The 21,348-nt window shown below is 39.6% G+C and overlaps 1 protein-coding gene across 4 annotated transcripts in view; it reads left to right on the top strand.

Moving 5' to 3' along the window:
- The window catches only part of veph1 (ventricular zone expressed PH domain-containing 1), a 153,254-nt gene that overhangs the window by 85,169 nt on the left and 46,737 nt on the right, over positions 1-21,348 (top strand). For all 4 annotated transcript variants that reach the window (XR_010898443.1, XM_067419542.1, XM_067419544.1 and 1 more), the window contains 5 exons: positions 5,494-5,711; positions 8,875-9,099; positions 10,054-10,385; positions 16,714-16,853; positions 18,365-18,499. Coding sequence is in view for 3 of the 4 variants with exons in the window: in XM_067419542.1 (XP_067275643.1) it covers positions 5,494-5,711; positions 8,875-9,099; positions 10,054-10,385; positions 16,714-16,853; positions 18,365-18,499 (1,050 nt within the window). In the remaining variant the exon portion in view is untranslated. The remainder of the gene's footprint in view (positions 1-5,493; positions 5,712-8,874; positions 9,100-10,053; positions 10,386-16,713; positions 16,854-18,364; positions 18,500-21,348) is intronic.

Here is a 21,348-nt window from a genome sequence, read left to right as displayed (position 1 = left end):
TTCGTCAATCGGAATTTATCCATTCTGATATCATATTCTGAAAGTTTCTTTTTATATGAACACTAAACAACGTTCAGTTCACAGACTAAGGGCTGTCTCTCTGACAGTCGGCTGCTTTCAGACACAGCATGCATACTGTAATTGTGTATGTGAACTCACATAGACCATAGCATAGAACGTAGTCATTAGTTCTGTTTTGCTTTAATTTCAGTCTTGCTAAACTAAAAAAAAATTAGGTACTGTATTTTCACATGAAATTTGACTAATAGCTTTAGCATAATAATTTTGGATGAAAGTAATCTCATTAGGCCCAACATAAATTTGTGGTGGTGGTAAGCAGAGATTACAGTAAAATTAAGTGTGTTGGCTCATTGAGCCAGAGCTTAGCCCGATGTCTACGGGACAGAGTTGGCCGGCCAAGGCTTTTCTTGGCACTCTTGACTTGATCGCTGGTCCAAAGCTCGTATCAGATTTAAACACAACCAGATGTTTACATATGCACTCAACCTGTGAAATTTGCATGCGTATGCCAAAAATCGGAATCCCTCATACTGTTTGAATAGAAACAGTACCTCATCATTTACTTCCTTTTTTATTGTTACAGGCTAAATCTTATCTGTCTGTGATAGCTTTGTCCTGATATCCTAACTTTACTGTTGAAATTGTACCTTTTGTGGTTGAGTTTTAGGATACTAGAAGGACATTTTTAGGACCTTTAAGATTATGTAAAGAATGAACAAAAAGCATTTTTGTGAAGCTGTGCCTTTTAAGAATTTGATGTAAATGTCCCTTTTGCATGTAAAATAAGTAACAAGGAATTAAAGAAAAATTGTATTTCTGATGAAATGACCTTTTTACACTTTACACACCCTCCGGTTCCACTTTCAGTTTGTTTCGCATGTAAACACCTTTATTGGCACAATAGTTGTGGCACAGCACATCTGACTGCATAACAATTCTGGCTTTCTGACATTTGTTAGACGGACACTATCATATACTAGCAAATTAACTTACGTCATACTGATAATTATTTAAGCGACTCAAGAGCAAGCACATAGCCGTGCTTTGGTTTTCCATTCTCATTGTAGCCAACATGAATAATAAATAATTACCACTGTCTTACCTAATTCAGCAAAATCCAACTCTTGAACTGACATCATGCACTATGCTCATAACACCATCACCACAAAACTGGTAAATTTAGATATTATTATCAAATGGATAAACAATGCTTATTTATTTTTAAAGCCATCATTGATCATATTTACCAGGGGTGCCAATAATTCTAACCACAACTGTATATAGTATATACATGCATATATTTCTTAAATATATACATGAATAAGAGTGTATTTATATATACAGTGCATCCGGAAAGTATTCACAGCACTTCACTTTTTAGACATACTCAGAGTAAAAAGAAAGCTGCTCAGAAGTTATTCTAAATATACACATAGCCGATATATATTTAGAAAGCCAACACTTGAGAGTTTACAGCTGAAAACTCACAATTACTCAGGCAGTTATTAATATAGAGATATATAGGCTGAACATAAAAATAAAAAATGTAAATATTTAAAATATTTATAACTACAACTAAAGTGAAGGCACAAGTGTGGTCATGCTTTATTTAAAATCTGAGACTGTTATGTCAAAAATTATGAATTTTATGAAACATTTTTCAAGACCATGTCTGGATTTTTTTTTAGATGATTTTATCAAATAAGTTTGTTGGCCTAAAGACACGTTTGCAGTCTTTTGTCGAATGTCTGGCGAGGACAACAGCGCAACATCAAGGATAATGCATTCTTCATATGTCAAAAAAGATTTATAAAGACATAATCTGTACAGACTCGTTCTCAATCATACCATACTCTCTATTTGTTGGATTTAAATCCATCGCAAAAAAAAATTGTACACAAATGTGTTCCTACTCTTAAAACATAATCACTGATGAACACCTTTGGTTTTAATGAGAAAAAAATATATATGATGATGGATACGAATCCAGAACCAAAACTCAGACACACGCACTGGAAAACACTTTACCTCTGGGTGGCGAATCTATGTGAAGGATTACTATACGTTTGTGTTGTTTACAATGTGTGCACTTACCAAACACACTTGAAAAACTAACTGCATTCACTGTTCCCTTAATGCAGGGTTCTTTGGGAAGCTGAACAAGGTTATCTTTCCCTCACATCCAAAAACACATTTCTTTGGTGACATGGTTTAAAAAAATCCTTCTCGACTTGTGTTACCCAAATGATAGGCATGTTCTCTCCTGCTCTGATTGGTGTGCACATGCACTTTTCCGGGAGAAGGGTTCATACAAGGATTTTCCGCCTTTTATGACTTCATACAGGGCCATATTCAGAACAAAAACCTTTCCGAAACTTGTAAGAAACTGGAAAAAGTATATTTGGCACAATAATACTCTGTCATACATCCAACTCATTTTTTTAAACGTTGGCCATATTTAGCATGGGAATCCAAGTGTTTAACAGTGCAAAAACTCAGTATGCATGAAATATATATTAATGTATACTGGATCACCCCTCCCCCACCCCACCAAGAGTATTTTAGCATGGTGTAGATGAATGCAGATGTTCATGAATTGTTAATGGAACCAAACATGATTTTTAATGATTTGTTTACCCTAATGTGGACAGACAAACTGTTAAGACCGGTGTCATGGAGATCGATCAGCCTATGTTATATCAGAAGCTGTTTTTGATTTCACATCCAGACACATTGGTAGTACATCACCATATACAAATCTTATGTTGTCAAAAGGGAATTAAATTGCTGATTCCAATATGACAATTTATTGTCTCCCCCTTTCAGTTTGATTTAGTTTTTGCTTTGAGTCACAGCTCTGACTTGGGCAAAAACATGTTTTGAATCAGATCCACATATTAGTTTAAAATAGGAATGGAAAATAGTGTTTAGATATGGTTACAGCCACAGCCAAACACACACCCATTGTGCAAGACGTAATGTAGTCCCTATTGTATACGTTTATAGAAACCTCATGGAATTCATCATGCTGTGATCTTGCTCTATTTCTGGACCTTTCTCGATATAAAAAAATAAATTAAAAGAATTGCACTACATGTCCTGTATTACTGCCAATCATTTTGTTACAGTTTTCTTGTTTTATATAAGCTATTCATAAATGTTTTATTTAAAAAGATATGTTATTTATATCAAATTTACAATGGTGAATGTAAATTTACAATAGTATTCTTTGAGGTACCTGGTTATAATTCAGTACGGCAAATGGACTGCATTTATATAACGCTTTCAACAGGCCCTATGGCCATCCAAAGCGCTTTACATATTGCCTCACATTCACCCATTCACACACTCATTCATACCATGCAAGGCACCATCCAGCTCGTCGGGAGCAGCTGGGGTTAGGTGTCTTGCTCATGAACACCTCGACACTTGGTCAGGTAGAGCCGGGGATCGAACCACCAACCTTCCGGTTTGTAGACAACCTACATGAACCACTGAGCCACTGTAAATAATTGTATTCATATTATTAAAAATAAAATAAAATGTATTAACTTTGATAATGTTTAGGAATGCTGTTATCTTGATTATAACAATCATCAATAAGTAATCAACAGCAGCAGCTTATCAGTTAATGTGCATAATTGCAAATGAAACTTGAATAAAACTTTTTATTTTTTATAAATTATACGTTTCAAAGTTTGGGGTCTGTAATTTTTTTAAATGTTTTTGGACAAAGTCTGTTGGATTTTTTCATTCAAAACACAGTAAAAACATTCATATTGTGAAATTTGATTATAATTTTCTATTTAAATATGTTTTAAAGTGTAATTTATTCCTGTGATGTCAAAGCTTCAGCATCATTACTCCAGTCTTCAGTGTCACATGATCCTCCAATAAACACGTCATCAGAGAACAGATGAGATGTATCTGCAGGAGGGAGGGGAAGTTGTTTTGATTAAAGATTATGAGGGCACATAAATGTAAAAAAATAAATAATGATGTGCAAAATGCTACAATATTCCATAAAAAAACAAGAGACATTTAATATTAAAAAAATGTCTGCCCATTATTATTATTTGTCTTATTAGCTGGGTTTCCATACAAATGTGAGGCAAATCTTTTCAAAGTTTAGAAAAAAAGAAAAAACTAATAAATGCTAATTAGGCCTGCTTCCATCAAGTGGATGACGGTGGTATTGGTAACCTAGTAACAGTAAATAAAACACCATCAGTGGAATCAGCCAATTAGTCACATGGGTTTAATGTTCGCCACAGAATTTATTCAGCAAATATGTTTCCATCTCTCATTATTTGCATTAACTCTTTTTCGCATGAATCAAAAACCACCTCAAATTAAAGAGGTCATGAAATGGCTTTAAAAAAAAAAATATATATATATATATATATATATATATATATATATATATATATATATATATATATATATATATATATATATAATAGAATATAGTACCGAAACGTAAGCCTTGCCTGCCGATGGTTATTACTATATAAGACAGACCATCGGCAGGCAAGGCTTACGTTTCGGTTGCCCGTATGGAAAAAACATAGTCCATGGAAGTTGGGGTTTGCGAGCCCTGGTCCATTCATGTCCGACTCATACGTGTCATACATATGACACCACATATAAAGGATTCTTCAGCCTTTGAGAGCATTCTAAGGTATGTTCAGTTAGACACATAGACATAATAGATAACATAAAATAAAATAAACATTTTTCCTCACATTAGTGTGTTGCTTCATTCATTCATAACATCCTGTCTCTTGTTTACAAATGAATCCATGGTGAAATAAAGGAACAAACACAAAATGTCTTCCCCACGTGAGCTGGATATTCATAAAAAATAAAGTTAATCTATGTCTATAATATTGGAATCTGAATGAAGCTTATGCGGCATGTTTATTGCTTAGAAGTTGTATCCGGTTTAGCTCTATGTAGGCCTATAACATCTCAGGCACAAGTCAGTGGGTGGGGCTACAGAATTCGTTATTCATCTTATGTTGAGGCGGTGTTTCACCACATGCTGACGTCAAGGGTTGGCATATTTTCAGATCTCTTGTTTGCTGGGTCTGGTGTCAATAAAAGCTCTTTGACTAACAAGGAAGTTTTCAGCTCTTAAACTTACAGGATTTCTTATTACCATGACCTTTTACAAATCAAAAGCTCAAGGGAAAGTTGATTTCTCAAGTCATGACACTTTTAAGGATATTTTTTTCTGAAATGTGGTGGTTCCATCATTTGTAGCATGTTAATTGCTTAGAAGTTGGATCCAGTTTAGCTCTATGTAGGCCTATATCATCTTAGGCATGAGTCAGTGGGCGTGCCGACTACTTCAAAATGCAGATAAAAACTGGGTGATGGATAGATAGAGTGAAGTGATTTCTGTTTATGGTTGCCAGTCAACTTGGATTCTTGATATAAAATTATAATACTTGTACTTTTCATGTGCAGGTCCAGGCTCGCGGTGCACTGCAGTACCTGGTGTCTCTGTTAGCGAGTATGGACCACAGCGCCCATCACACACTACTGCTGGAAATCCGCTGCCTGACCGATCACTACACCTCCATCTTGGGCGGCGGAGGAAAGGACATCTACCGCATGAGCAACAGTTTCACCGCCATCGCTCGACTACTGGGACGCAAGTTGGAGGCTGAAAGTGCACTGAGCAGGTATACACACATTTTCCCAGTTCTGTCACTTGCTTTTATTTCCTGAATAGCCTTGACATGTTCCAGAATTAGGTTCTGAAACCACACGGGTAATTAGTTTTATTGTTGTAATTGACATTTTATTATGATGGAGTAACTTCTGTTTAAAAGCTCCTTAATCCACAGACCTTTGTCCACTTGTCAACACTCACCATTGCAAAATTCTTCAGCTAATCAGCTTTTTGGCAGTTTCACTGCTAAAGGAACGATGAGGTAATGAGTTGTACTTCTGATTGAAACATTTTGTCCATTGTTCATATGTGCTCTCTTGAGGAAAAATTAGCTGCGTAAGAAAGATGACTGAGAAAGAGAAATTTACAGAATGAAAGATGGCAGGGTTCCTCAAATCCGGTCCTGGGGGTGAATGTCCTGCAGAGTTTAGCTTTAACCCTAATCAAACACACCTGAACAAGCTAATCAAGGTCTTCAGAGTTATTAGAAAATTGCAGGTAGGTTAGTTTAAACCATGGTTTGAGATCAGCTCTGCATGACAGTGGCCCTCTAGGGCTGAATTTGAGGAACCCTGAAATATGGGATAGATAATTTATAATATGTTTATGATGATTTATAATCATATGATTTATAATATGATGATTTATATATATGTTTCTTTACTTCTTCTTGTCTTTCTCCCTTTGTTCTTAGTTATCTTGAATTATATAAAAATGTATTAAATGTTTGACACTAAACTCAACTGAATTCACTCAGTCAATAAAAGGTCTCCAATTAGATCCCTTTACAGGGGGACTTTACAGTTTGATCAGAATCAAAATTACTAGTGTGAAACCTCCCCCAGACCACGGTCCGGACCAAACAGATGAAATTTGATCAGACTAAAAGAGGTAATCTCGGTCCGGATTAAACTGAACAAAGGTTTGGTTTGTTTCTAGTGTGAAAGCATTCTCTGTATGATTCAGACTTTCAGACCATTTACAAGAAGTTCTGGTGGTTCCTGCATAGCCTAAAGAACTGAATGGAAACAAATTGCCACTCACCTTAGTTTCTCCCCAAATGGAGGTGCCAGGGCTCGCAAGATTGCTTGCAGTCTTCTCATCCTTTTCTGCTGGCGATGATAAAAATGTTCGCACAACAAGGATGTTCATTTGGCATATTTAAACTAGCCTTGAGTATAGTTAGTACTGCAGGTAGTAATACCATAATAATAACAGTGGCAACGGTATGCCTCTGTTCATTAATTCTTGAAAAATGTACATGCTGAATTGACAACTCGCTTATGTCAGACGGACGTCCGTTTACAAGCCAGTCAATGTCAAGATGCAGCCCACATAGATGATGATGACAGGACGCATGTATGCCATGTAAAGTTCTTCAGTGTGCTTGCATAAATTGAAATATGAAATTAAATTAAACTAACCGAATGTATAAAATATATCAAAACATGACCTTTGATCGAACCTTGGTGTGGACTTTCAGGTGTGAAAACACCTTATGATTCACACTCAAACTCCCCCTGTTGTGGCCTGTTTATCATGCTGAGCTGTGTTAAAGAATACTACAAGCAAATGTAATTTACACTAATTCACATTTGTTCACATTTATATAGGCTATATTTTCAAGCAACCTCTTTCTGAGATTGTTTGTACATTTGTTGTTGCATGTTTAAAATACCAGGATAATAAGTGTTTTTTTACAAGAGTAAACTGTGAGATACTGTCTCCAATGTGACATAGCTTTATTTTCCAAGGAATTCTCTATTGTTGGCGATTTGTCTCTTATTTTTTTATTGGACTACCCAAAGTTAAAAAATGTACACAATATTGAATAAAAAGGCAAAGTATCCATTTTTACATTATTGTAAAGTAATGCAAAAATTACTTTACAATAAACACTCTAAAGGATTATTAGGAACACCTGTTGAATTTCTCATTAATGCAATTATCTATACAACCAATCACATGGCAGTTGCTTCAATGCATTTAGGGGTGTGGTCCTGGTCAAGACAATCTCCTGAACTCCAAACTGAATGTCAGAATGGGAAAAAAGGTGATTTAAGCAATTTTGAGCATGGCATGGTTGTTGGTCCCAGATGGGCCAGTCTGAGTATTTCACAATCCGCTCAGTTACTGGGATTTTCATGCACAACCATTTTTAGGATTTACAAAGAATGGTGTGAAAAGGGAAAAACAACCAGTATGCGGCAGTCCTGTGGGCGAAAATGCCTTGTTGATGCTAGAGGTCAGAGGAGAATGGGCCGACTGATTCAAGCTGATAGAAGAGCAACTTTGACTGAGAATAACCACTCATTACAACCAAGGTATGCAGCAAAGCATTTGTGAAGCCACAACATGCACAACCTTGACGCCGGATGAGCTACAACAGCAGAAGACCCCACCGGTAACCACTCATCTCCACTACAAATAGAAAAAAGAGGCTACATTTGCACGAGCTCACCAAAATTAGACATTTGAAGACTGGAAAAATGTTTCCTGTTCTGATGAGTCTCGATTTCTGTTGAGACATTCAGATGATAAAGTCAGAATTTGGCATAAACAGAATAAGAGCATGGATCCATCATGCCTTATTACCACTGTGCAGGCTGGTGGTGGTGGTGTAATGGTGTGGGGGATGTTTTCTTGGCACACTTTAGGCCCATTAGTGCCAATTGGGCAGCATTTAATTCCTCGGCCTACCTAAGCATTGTTTCTGACCATGTCCATCCCTTTATGACCACCATGTACCCATCCTCTGATAGCTACTTCCAGCAGGATAATGCACCATGTCACAAAGCCTGAATCATTTCAAATTGGTTACTTGAACATGACAATGAGTTCACTGTACTAAAATGGCCCCCACAGTCACCAGATCTTAACCCAATAGAGCATCTTTGGGATGTGGTGGAACGGGAGCTTCGTGCCCTGGATGTGCATCCCACGAATCTCCATCATTTGCCAGATGCTATCCTATCAATATGGGCCAACATTTCTAAAGAATGCTTTCAGCACCTTGTTGAATCAATGCCACGTAGAATTAAGTTCTGATGGCGAAAGGGGGTCAAACACAGTATTAGTATGGTGTTCCTAATAATCCTTTAGGTGAGTGTACCTTACACAGAATGTGCATGTGTAATAAAGTTCTAAACATAGCCTTTATCTTTGTGCATCAGAGGGGAAGAGAAGATGCAGGATTTGACCAGGCCATGTGAAGCCAAGTCTAGTTCTGACATGTTTGCTGAGAACCAGCGTCTGCAGGTAAAGATCCAGGCTTTTGATCAGAAGATGGGCGATGAGGAGGTAGAGTCCGAGAGAGAGGACGAGTCTCCTGGTCCAATGAGACGCTACAGTCTGGGTCAAGCAGCGCGAGACGAGCGCAGAGATATGAGGTTCAACAGGTGGGCCTGACCTGTGGGATCTATGCAATACAATAAAAATATAAGTTCAAATGCAGATTAGCACAGTTTCATTCTGCTTTCTTAAGGCCTGGGGCACACTAGAGAATTTTCATATCTTAAATAATTTTAAAACGTAAGGGCAGGACATAAGGGCAGCTTCAACTGATTTTTAGGATTATAATCCTCTGAATGCACAAACTAGAAGATTCGCCTGGACCACAAGACCACACAAACAATTGTCGATGGTAGCAACAATTTCATAGTAAGATCTCATGAAAACTTGTGAATTCCAACATAACTTGAGAAGAAAAACTAGTGAAGGATGATCGTCGTTGTTAGCTGGTTTTCCTGCCGTGAGTTTTGTTTTACGAGAAGAAAAGGAGAATAAATAATATTGCTGATCTTTCTCAATACTTCACTTTTGTGGCTGCCAAATTTCAATAGAAAGATGCGGAATCGGGTTGGTGAAGATTGCTTGCTTGCTGGCCCTTTGTCAAACTCGCTCAAATCCTTACGCCTGTCCATTTTTACACATCAACTTTGAGGACAAACTGTACATATATGAACAGTTTGTCCTCAAAGTTGATGTGTCCATTTTTACACCTGTCGCCTGTCCATTTTTACACATCAACTTTGAAGACAAACTGTACATATATGTACAGTTTGTCTTCAAAGTTGATGTGTAAAAATGGACAGGCGTAAGGATTTGAGCGAGTTTGACAAGGGCAATAATATACTGATCAGGCATAACATGATTCGTGACTTCTCATATGGCAAAAATACCATCGTATGTAAAGACCCAAGATAATCAAAATACAAGTGTAAACACACCATAAGACATATGTAGGCTTCAAGGAAATAATATAAAAATGCATAAAAACATGTTCTATATAGTCTATTATAGTATGTTGCTTTTTAATAACTCACAGTCTTGTGCTGGTCTCTCATGTTCAGGTCAAAGAGTCTGGCTCTTCACGCTGTACGCACACAATCTATTAACTCTGACAGCAGTCCAGAGGGAGAGGGGGTGGATCTGAGCACAGAACTCAATATATGTGAGGCCAGTCCTAGCTCTGTCCCCTCAACCCTGCAGGAGAACCACAAAGATCCCACAAAAAATCAACCTGACACATCTCCAAAAAGTGAGGGGCAGAAGGTGGAGGTTGGAGACCCCCGGGAGGGAGATCGACTTTGGATCCACCTGAGAGACAACATGGAGGAAATCAAAACCTTCTGTGCGGAAATTAAGAAACTAATCCCCATACCTGAACACTGTGTCATTGAAGGTAAGCTGTCGAATCTAAGAACAATCCACACAGTAACACATTCAAAAGTAACTCACATGTGTAGATCCCCTTGCAAAAAAATTGGTAGGCTTTTAAACAAAACTAGAAAGAATACTTTAAAGGGGTGGTTCCGTTGTGTTTTTCTAGGCTTTTTGTGTTCATGGGCCGCAGTATAACGTCTTAATACTTATCTATAACATATATATGTATACTTATACTTAATACTTTTTTTTTTAAAAAGGCACATTTTTCTTATATTTTACCTTTATTCCACACCGCTGTCTCCACTGTCCTTTGAACGGCTCATTTGCTTACTGCTTCTATGAAGCCCATCCCTCCGAAAAACGCAATGGTCTTAGATTGGTTAGATGGCCAAATGTAGTTTCACATATTGGCTGAAATGCCAAGCACAGGTTGTCTGGAAACGCCACGCCCCTTACCGTTACGGACAGAAGTCACATCTGCGGTGTAAATAATGGCGTCAATATTGCCATACCAATTTGAACCCGAATCAGACCCAGATAGCGGAATGAAGATCAAGCAGAACCTGCGTAGCCCGTGTTGGTCTTGCAACCAAAACACACACAGAATCTACACATTTAAAAGATATGTACTTATAGGTTTAGGCATAAACCCATAAACAGCATTTGCATTGTAATCAGCAGGAACTGAATTAAACACAAATTGTAACCATTGCTCCCGAAGTCCAGCGTCCCGAGGAAGGCCAAACACAGAAGTCGTGCACTTGGGGTGAAAATAACAGTTTCGATGGCTTTTCTGCAACAGTCTAGCCTGCAGCAACAGCTCTCTCTTCCGTAACGACTGCGACATGGCCTCGCCCACTTTGTTGCGGGGTTCACAGGGGCAGTGTTTATGTTAATAGCAAGGGTTTATGATGTCACCAACCCAGGAAAAAGGTTGTTGTAGTCCAAAGCGGCCATTTTCGTAGGCAATAAACTGCCATAACCTTAAGAGACAATATCTCCGTTTGCATTAAACTTTCAGCGCTGTAACTTTGCAGATACTGTTTATGCTCAAGCAGCAACATTACACACTAACTAAAGTTAAAAAATGAAATCGCATGCAACCACCCCTTTAAGTCTACTTATCAGAAATGTACTTAAAAATTTCAGTTAAAGGTCCCATTCTTCGCTTGTTTTCGAAGCTTTGATTATGTTTACAGTGTGCAATATAACATGAGTTCATGTTTCACGTGTAATAAAACAGTATTTTTCAGACAATTATCTTATCTGTACAGCGCTGTTTCCTCTGTCCTAAAAACAGCCTGATGATTTCCTTGTTCTATGAAGTCCCTCCTTCAGAAATACGTAACGAGTTAAACACTTAACTAGTAGTTTACTGCGAGTCTTGGTCTTGGCACAAGCTGGTCTTGGTCACGACTTGTTCTAGGTTTAGGTGATCTTACTTAGTACATAAAATATACTTACGTAAGTATACTTAATAAAATAAACTTTAAGAATACTACTTTTCTTAAGAGGCAGTAGGACAACTCTTCTAAAAATCCACAAACTCACTCTCATTCAGAAAGTACTTAGTACTGGAGGCAAAATGGACGCGAATGCTTATTCAAGATTGAGTTTAATGTCAGCTGCTAATTCTTGTTTTTTGCTGGTTTAGCAACATGAGGAGAACGCTTCCCTGGCATATTTTTTTTAAAGATATGTTAGAAATATAAACATGCTAATTATACACTATGATCCCATGCTGAGTTGTTTAACTTCTGTAGTCAGTTCACCAACGCTTTCTGACTGAACCACTGATAAGTTTCCCACTGTTAGGGTAATGTTAGCACTAAATGCTGCTCATTATATGCCCAGAAATGTTGTTTTAAATACACATGATCCATAAGCTTTTTTTTTGTATTAGATTGCAGAGTTTAGTACATGACATTATTTTTGTAGCTTATATTTATATTTAGATGCCAAATTTTCATTAAATTGCTATAAGCTATAGAAACTATTCCATTGTTTGAGTCAATGATCAAAACATTATTTATAATATTAGCTATGATGTTGGTTTTTGACCGTAATATAAAACTAACATTTTCTGTAGAGGAAGTTGTGCATGCCCTGGCAAAATTCTTGGCCACAACAGTTAAACAATATCAAATGGGCAAGAGTGCTGTTTTTAATATTAGCACATTTATGAATGTGATGGATTTTTTTATACAGCTTAAAAGGCCTATTAAGTGAGTTAGAACATTTTAGATACTCTATTGTCTATATATATATATATATATATATATATATATATATATATATATATATATATCCAAATAAAACCACAGGGTTTCATTATTGCATGAATCTGCATTTTTTGAATGAATCATTTGAATGAATCATTAATTTACCTATTCATCAAGTGAGTCACTTGTTTCGTTTCTGAATAAATGATCTGTTTAAATGAACTGAATGAATCAGCTCTTTGACTCAATGACTCATTTGCCGCAACTACCTTTTTTCTGCAAAAAAAGTATAATTTCATTATTCATTTTATATTTTAATATTCAAAGTCCAGATGCTGTATTAGCACACCTCTCCTTAATAAAGCACATGATTTGATGTATCATCTATAGCACATTTCAGGATGAGTTGTGCGCTCAAGTTAAATCCATAAGGTTTAATTCATTGTTACAAATTCATGAGTATGAGCAATAGTAATAGTGATGCTTGCCTTTTCAAACACCACTAATTATTATTATCAGCTATCAGTACATTGAGTGTGGTATGTTAGAATTCAGCTCTGGGTGGCAGACAGAACAAAGGGCTGCTTGGCAGAGCTATTTTAACATCTCCCCTGCACTGGCCTGGGTCTCTGCCTCCACTTCACATTACTCAACAGCTCTCCCACTGAGAAACAGTATGGTGATCGATCAGTCGGAGACCTGCTGAACTGGCAGGATACATGTGAATGCGTTTATGTGTGTCAGTGGGAGGGATTCAGTGCAGTCATGCTTACCAGATCATGGGGAAAAAAGCTAATGTCGTCTTCATTTGTGGTAAATCTGTCAGAAATTGATTTCATGAAAGATTTGTTGAATGGTTTCTTATTATTGGCAGACATCACTAGATGAGAGTGGATCTCTTGTCTTTTACTCTAGTCCTTTTTGTTCTCTTGTCTTTTCAGCATTTAGTCTCTCCCTTTTGAAGCGCACAATTAGAGTGAGCCAATAGCACTCGAGTGGCTGTGAAAAAGCATTTTATTGGTTGGACCCACTGAACAAATATGCCTCTTCACTACATTAGAAAGTGTTAAGTCTGTTAAGTAGAAATGTATGAATATGTAAAAAGATGTAAACTATAGTATTGCTCTATAAACATTATTTTCTTTAAAGCTGCTTTGAGAAAAATGTTATTATGAAAAGTGCTACACAAATCAGTTTGACTTAAAGGCGCACTATGTAACTAGCCTGGATGCCAGCCAAACTTAGCCCCGCCCACAAAATGTTTAGGTCGGGCGGTTCGGTCTGGCCTCGATCCATAGAGGAGTAATTATCTCCGAACAGAAACTGTTTGGACCAATGAAATCATCAGGGCAGGCTTTAGACGATGACGGACAGATGATCAACAGTAACGTAATCATGCACGTCATCAAAGGGACTTGGATTATATTTGTTCGAATCCTAAATGGAGAGTTTGTTTGTATATGCATTCACCTTCACAATTTCTTTCAAAAATGATGATAATGTTGGTAAGTACTCTGTGTATCCTTAAATTCTTTTATTTTTTTACAACACCGGCAAAGAACGTTTATTCCAGCGCACATGCAGACAGGGTTGCCAAGTTTTTACAACAAAACCTGTCCACTACTAGCCCTAAACAATAGCTTCTCGAGGGAGGGGTTCTCCGGAAAAAAAATTGTGTTAGGGGGGTAAAATGTGTGTTATTTTGGCAAGGTTGCCTGCTAAAATTTGCACTCATGGGTCTGTATCACATAATAGTCGCTTCACCCGCGGACATAGAAAACAACCCGCGGAAAAAAAACATGGACTTGGCAACACAGTGCAGTTGAACTATGTTGACATATGACAATGTATCGCTTCGTTGCTCTGATTGGTTGTAGGTCTATCCAATTGAGGTCTTTCCTGGTTCGGTTGAAACACGCCTCATGATCACAGCCCAATGGAGCAGTTTCAGACTCATATTCTGACTAGAATTGAGTATGACCACGTCAGGCTACTATGTTAAAAAAAAATCAGTAAAATATCCAAAAAACATTAGAGTATAGGCTAATTTGGATGAAAAGAGTACTTATCCCAAATGTTTCCAACTATTTGTAAATCGTGAGCAAATTGCTATTTTGACCAAGGAGCCGGGCTGTTTGAGGGAGTCGCCTGTCAGTTGCGTCATATCATCGTGACCCTCGGTTTCAGACACGCTTTACTCTTACTGCAGTGTGCAACAAGTGTCAAAGCAGCCGCTGAGCGAATGCACAGAGTAACGTCATGACATCATTTTCAACACAATCAGATGTATCTAATGTGATAAACAGAGCTGCGTTACCTCATACTCATGACTAGCCTGACAAGCCAGACCCACATCAAGATGTTTGGTCTGGAAACTCACCATAGACAGGGCTCAATCCGAGGGGCGGGATAAACGGTTCTCTTTCAAACTCCCTCTGTACGCGATAGGATAGCGGTACACCAACCAGAGCAACGAAGGTGAAACAGAGCTTGTTGACAGATTAAACTTTCGCCGTATCTGGTCGGCAAAACTCCGAACACATCTTCCCTTTTTAAGAATGACTTCAGTGCCGTTCTTTATTCTTTTCTCAGAGAAAAGCTTAACTCCAAGTCTTCCAGAGTCGCGGTCAAAGCTGATTCGAAAGGCCGCCGCCGTTCACCAGTTTCTGTGTTTACTAGAAGCACGCAAACGCAACTCGACCGTCGTCATTATGGCCACGCCCACCGATTCTATACACGATGTGATTGGCCCGGCAAGAGTTAGGCGAGTACAGCTCAGAAGGGTATTGAGAGTTGCTAGACGACACTCGCGGGGAGATTAAATTTGTTGCCGCTAGGGTGCGTCTAGATTTCTAGGCTAACTCATGATCAGAAAAAGCAGAAATGGCGCCTGTGACTGTGGCATAATAAGAGTCCCGCTGCTTACAAGGCGTGTGTTGAGTCCTGCTCTGCTTTATAATACAGTAACTCATCCATGAACTTGATTTCTGCCCTATCCCGATTCTTTTCTACCGGCTGTGAGGTGAAGACCACATGTCCAAAGATTCTGCGCTCAAATTTGGCGTGATCAAACTACACCTTTTTTTTAAAAAAATAGGCAAACTCTAGTGGACGGAAAAGTTACATTGTGAACCTTTAATTGAAGGTAATTAAAACTTTTAATTTATTTTAAACTCAATTCATTAATTATTATTATTATTATTTTGTTGCCATTTTTGATAAGTCACAATAAGCGCAGTTGACAAAAACTGTGTGAATAAAATTATTACGATTATGTTTTTTAAACAAAACTGTTGAGTGAAGAATTAAATTAGACTTTAATTGGTTGGCACCTATTGGTATATTAATTTTTAAGTCAATAAGAAGAATTAACACCATCATTAAGTCCAAAATATTATTTAGATTTTATTAAAATCTTGGTGCATGAGATATGTAAAAAAAAAAAGACTAGTGCTGTTTAACATCTGGAGAACTGAAAGACTTTAAAGCCAGCACTAAACTGGGGGCCTTCAGCAGGATCACATATAGAAACCAAAACAAATAAAACCAACTTCACTCTTCTTCACCTTCACTCACATAGTCAGTGACTGCCAAATGGAATGAATGATAGATGATATGTATAGAGAGGTTGATCTTAAAGCAACACTGTGTAACTTTTGGTGCTCTAGCGCTGTGTGTGCCTTGCAGAAGAACTCTTGCCAGGGCTACTTCTCTCTAAATGTCTATGACGAGTCATGCAGGTACTGTGCTACTCCGCAATGGTGGCGACCCAATGGGTTTAAGTGTACAACAGTGATTCAAGACAACACAAAGACACAAAGTTTGGAAAATGGATTCAAAAAGTACTCACTTGTTATATACATTTTATAAATTCTGAGAACAAAAGTGCAACTTTAAGAGATTTGTTTAATCAATAGACTGAACAAAACACCACAGTTATGAGTTGTGGATTAGTGATATGGGTTTTGTGATTATCAATGGAAATGTCAATATTTTATAAGAGTTTAGCTGATGGGAGTTTATTTTAGGATATGTTGTGGTTTGGGGAAGTAGGTTACATTTTTGATGAAGGAATTTATAAGCAATTCATGCTCCTGTGTTTATGTGTTTGTTGTGCTCCAGACTCTCATCGTGGCTGTGTAGCTAAGCTGTCATTCTCCTGTCCACTGAAAGGACACTACTGCCTCTATGGAAAGTCCTGTTTCTCTCTATGTAGCTGCCAACCACACCTCTGGATCCAAATCATGCTACTGGCACTGCAGGTAACAATCCGACATGTTGTTTTTGTGGCACAAGATGTGTGAGTGTTTTATCTATACTTGTGAGGGCCAGATGACCTCACTTATTTAATTAAATATGATAACCACCTAATGAGGACATTTTATGTGTCTTCACCAGATAAAAAGGCCAAATCTTGATTATATTTAAGTTTAAAGATCTGCAGAGGTTTCTGTGAGGGTTGTTTAAGGGTAGGTGATTTGGCAGGGTAGGCGATTTGTTCCAGAAAATGTTTTTGTTATTCTGGTTGAAAGTCTCTTTACATTCTGATAGCAATCACTAAGTCCGAATGCAATGAAACAATGTCCTACCTACCAGTCAAAGAATGCATTTCCATACTGAGCACCACAACCGAAACAGTTACTGAGGTAGTTTAACACTGTCTCTCATTGCGCTTTTGTTTACTCCCTGCTGTTTGCGTTCATGTGTTTTGGTGAAGTCGTGACTTTGGAGACGCTCTGAAGAGAGTGTGGGATCTTATCCTTTCAAAGCTAGCTTGTTATTGCTAGCCTCTCCGAAAATGGCCTACCCTTCCTTTAACCTGATATAAAAGAGTGGAGGTCTATGAGATGTCAGTGTATCATTGAGGGGTGTAAATAACAGTTGTAAATATTTTGTGTTGTTGTTGGATGGATATATAATAGAATATATTAATAAATTATATGTATTTGCTTTCATTCTGTATATATTCCTTTCACAATTTGAATAAAAGCTTAATTTTCATGATGCTTCATACACACTGCAAAGTTTTGGGAGTGACATCCATATTTAAATGCAGCTCTGAATGACGTATCAGATCTGTAAGTTTATATACAGTCGAGTGACTATAGATTAACTAGACTGGTTAAATCCAGCATGATCTACCGGTGATTTGATTTCGCCCGGCAACTTAGTCTGGAAACCTGTACATTCATTTCTACTGCTTCTGTTACACTTTTGTTGGAACCAATCACAGACTGGCTTATCCACCTGGTGCGCTATTGGTGAGTTTAATACGATGACTGATAGAGAAGCGATGGGTTTTTGCCTGTTGATCACGCCTCTTGTGGTCTGATTGGTTGAAGGACTATCCAATTAGTCATTTGAATAATGCTTGTTTATCACGCCTCTTGGCAGTAGAAAATACAGAGCAGACTCCCTAAATCAATGTTCAATCAATCTTAAATTGAGCTTGGTCTGGTGATAGCCAGGCTATAGTGTAGCTACTTTCAAATGAAACTGCATTTTTGCATATTTGCAAAATGAGCCTACTGTTTACCAGGATGTTGCCGTGTGGTTGTGTTCTATGTGGTTTCCAGGGGATATGGGGTTATGATGGATTCTAGGGTGTTCTTGGTGTTGGGCAATGTTACATATTGACGTTTAATACTTTGGCTTAGAGGGTAATATTATTTTACCATGAGCATAAGTAAATGTAATGGTTGTCTTTGCAAACACCTCTAATTATGAGTAGTGTGACTCTTGGCAATCTATAGTGCATCATGTTTGTGTGCAGAGTAAAGTGAGCAAGGCGTTGTGCTGTCAGGACGAGTGTGTCCAGCAGCTGAGGAAACTCTGGGAGAAAACACAGCTGACGGGAGCACACAGCTTTGAGCTGGCCATGACCCAGACAACTGTTCCTCACAAGAAGGTAAAGTCTTCACTGTCTCTCTGTCTGTCGTTCACACAAACACTCATATGAACCAAAATGTATCCACTCACTCAGCACCTCCTTCTACCTGAGAAATGATGCTAAATTTGACCTTACACCCCAGCCCATCTGCTTTTAACCCACCCAAATTTAAAGGGATTGTTCACCTAAAAATAAAATACAAAATGGAACCATCAAAGTGGTCCACATAACTCATGTGTTATATTCCAAGTAGGGATATCAATTGACATAAATTTCCATAATCAGTCGTTGTTTAAATTAACTAATAATGAATTGATTAATTAGTAACCATAACGTATTAAATCTGAAGCGTGTGTGTGTGGTGGAGGTGGGGGGATAAGTTATTATATTACTTAGAGGAATGGTTCACCCAAAAATGAAAATTCTGTCATTATTTACTCACCCTCATGTTGTTCCAAACCTGTATGAGTTTCATTGTTCTGCTGAACACAAAAGAAGATATTTTGAAGAATGTTTATAACAAAGCAGAACAACCTTTCGCTACCATAGTATTTTTTTCCCCTACTATGGTATTGAATGGTTGTTCTATTTGCTTGGTTACAAACATTCTTCAAAATATCTTCTTTTGTGTTCAGCAGAACAATGAAACTCATACAGGTTTGGAACAACATGAGGGTGAGTAAATAATGACAGAATTTAAATTTTTGGGTGAACTATCCCTTTAACAACCACAGCCCTGACCAGCTTCGTCCCTATACTAGTGTGATGAATCGATCTTCAAGCAAAAGGAATTGAATGAAATATTTAAATGCTACCGATCCACAATGTGATTTCTGACTCACGCCGTATTCGTTCGTTGGCCAGAGGAAAATTGGCCCCCTGACTAAGCCTGGTTTCTCCCAAGGTTCCCTTTCGGGGAACTCGAGCTGCGTCGAAACGCTGTGAGAACGCCTCTGTTTAAATGCGTCGTGAAGCGCCTGTAGAACCATTCCATCGGAAAAAAGATCGATCGTCGGCGTGATGACGTCATCGACCGGAAGCTATAAAACGTCCGTGAAAACAAACAGGAACTAGCTTCTGAGCCTTCAGCAAGCGATCTGTGTGAACCTGTCTGTCTATTTGGTGTTTTTGTCTGTCTATTATACAAGAAAGCAGAGATTTTCCACCCTTTTTGTTAAATATTACATATATTAACAGAAAAAAGAGAAAATAAATAGATAGAAATGGCGAGTGAAAGCAGCAATTTCAGAAAGTGTGTTCCTCCCTGCCCACGCTATATCACGGGCGGGGACACACATCTTCTCTGTGTTGCATGCTTGGGAGCGCAGCATGCCCAGGCAGCCCTCGAGGGGGCTGCTTGCGAGCACTGTGAGCGTATGCCACTGAGAACGCTGCGCTCCCGCCGGGCACTCTTCGAGGAGGGTGCCTCGGCTCGTGTTCCCCGCGGCTCTGGTCCCGCTGCCGCCGAGGCGGAGCGGAGGCTGCAGTCGTGGGGATCACAATTGGATGTTGCAGAGGGGTTAGAGACGGGCGCTGCCTTATCTCTGCCCTCACCTGCTCCATCCAGCGGTTCTTCTCGGGGCATGGAAGCACGCATGGCGGTTTCTTCCCCCCCGAGAGAGCCGCCGGTACTTCATCTGTCCAGCTCTGAGGAGGTGGACGTTGAAAGTATCGATACTGAAGATTCGCCACTTCAGTCCCCTGCTAGTGAGGAGCTAGTTGAGGTTTTGACGCGAGCAGTGGCCAGATTGAACATCGACTGGCCCACCGAAAGATCTGAGGCAGGAAGAAAACGTCATAGTAAGCTAGACGAACGCTTCCTGCCGTCTCGCGCTTCAGAACCTCAGCGACGGGGCCTGCCGTTCTTCCACGATTTGCACACCGAGGTGGCAAGATCGTGGAAGAGACCGGCTTCATATCGTGTCTTCAGCCCGCAGACTTCGGTCTACAGCAACATTTGCGGGCTGAGACAGTATGGTTATGGGGCGATGCCAAAGGTTGAAGAGACGCTTGCGAGCCATCTCTCGCCTTCCTCGGCATCGTCCCTGAAGGCCCCGACTTTACCCACCAGACCTCTAAAAACAACGTCGGCGATGGTGGGTAAAGCGTACTCGGCGGCGGGTCAAGCGGCTGCATGCCTGCACACGATGGCTATCGTGCAGGCATACCAGGCTGACCTGCTAAGGGATTTGGACGGTAGTGATGCTGTGGGGGGTGATATTATCGCTGAATTAAGATCGTCAGCCGATCTAGCTCTCCGGGCCACCAAGGAGACGGCCAGATGTGTGGGCCGCTCCATGGCAGCATTGGTGGCTACGGAGAGGCATTTATGGTTGAACCCCACAGACATCAAGGAGAGGGAGAAAGCCTTTCTGCTTGATGCGCCGCTTTCTCCTGGAGGCCTCTTCGGTGACGCAGTTCACACTGTCACCGAGAGGTTCCAGGAGTCGAAAAAGCAAGCTGCGGCGCTCAGGCAGTTCCTCCCTCTCCGGGTCCAGGTCCCTGGGGCTGCTGCTGATACCACCAAGCAGCCCAAGCCGAGTACGAGCTCCTCCTACAGGGCTCAGCAGAAACAGAGCGTCGCTGCCCGAGCTCCCCCTCAGCGTGGGGACGAGGGGCGGCGCTCTCAAACGAGGCCTTCGAGGGGCAGGGCTGATCTGCGGACAGTCCTGATCGCCAAGAAGGCCTCGTCGAAGCGTTCCTGACGCCAGAAGCGTCAGGACGCTGAGGGTGGTTCCCCCCGTAGGGAAACGGTGCTTACCCCTGCCTACGGTACCCGTTTCCCTACGGCACCCTCGGGGGGCCGCGCTGCCAACCCTGCCGCAATGCCGGGGCGCAGTCGGTCTCCGCGGGCCACCCGAGGGTGG

Source organism: Pseudorasbora parva, chromosome 16 (genome assembly GCF_024679245.1).
Source record: "Pseudorasbora parva isolate DD20220531a chromosome 16, ASM2467924v1, whole genome shotgun sequence".
Lineage (NCBI taxonomy): Eukaryota > Metazoa > Chordata > Actinopteri > Cypriniformes > Gobionidae > Pseudorasbora > Pseudorasbora parva.
This window is presented reverse-complemented; position numbering and strand designations above follow the sequence as displayed.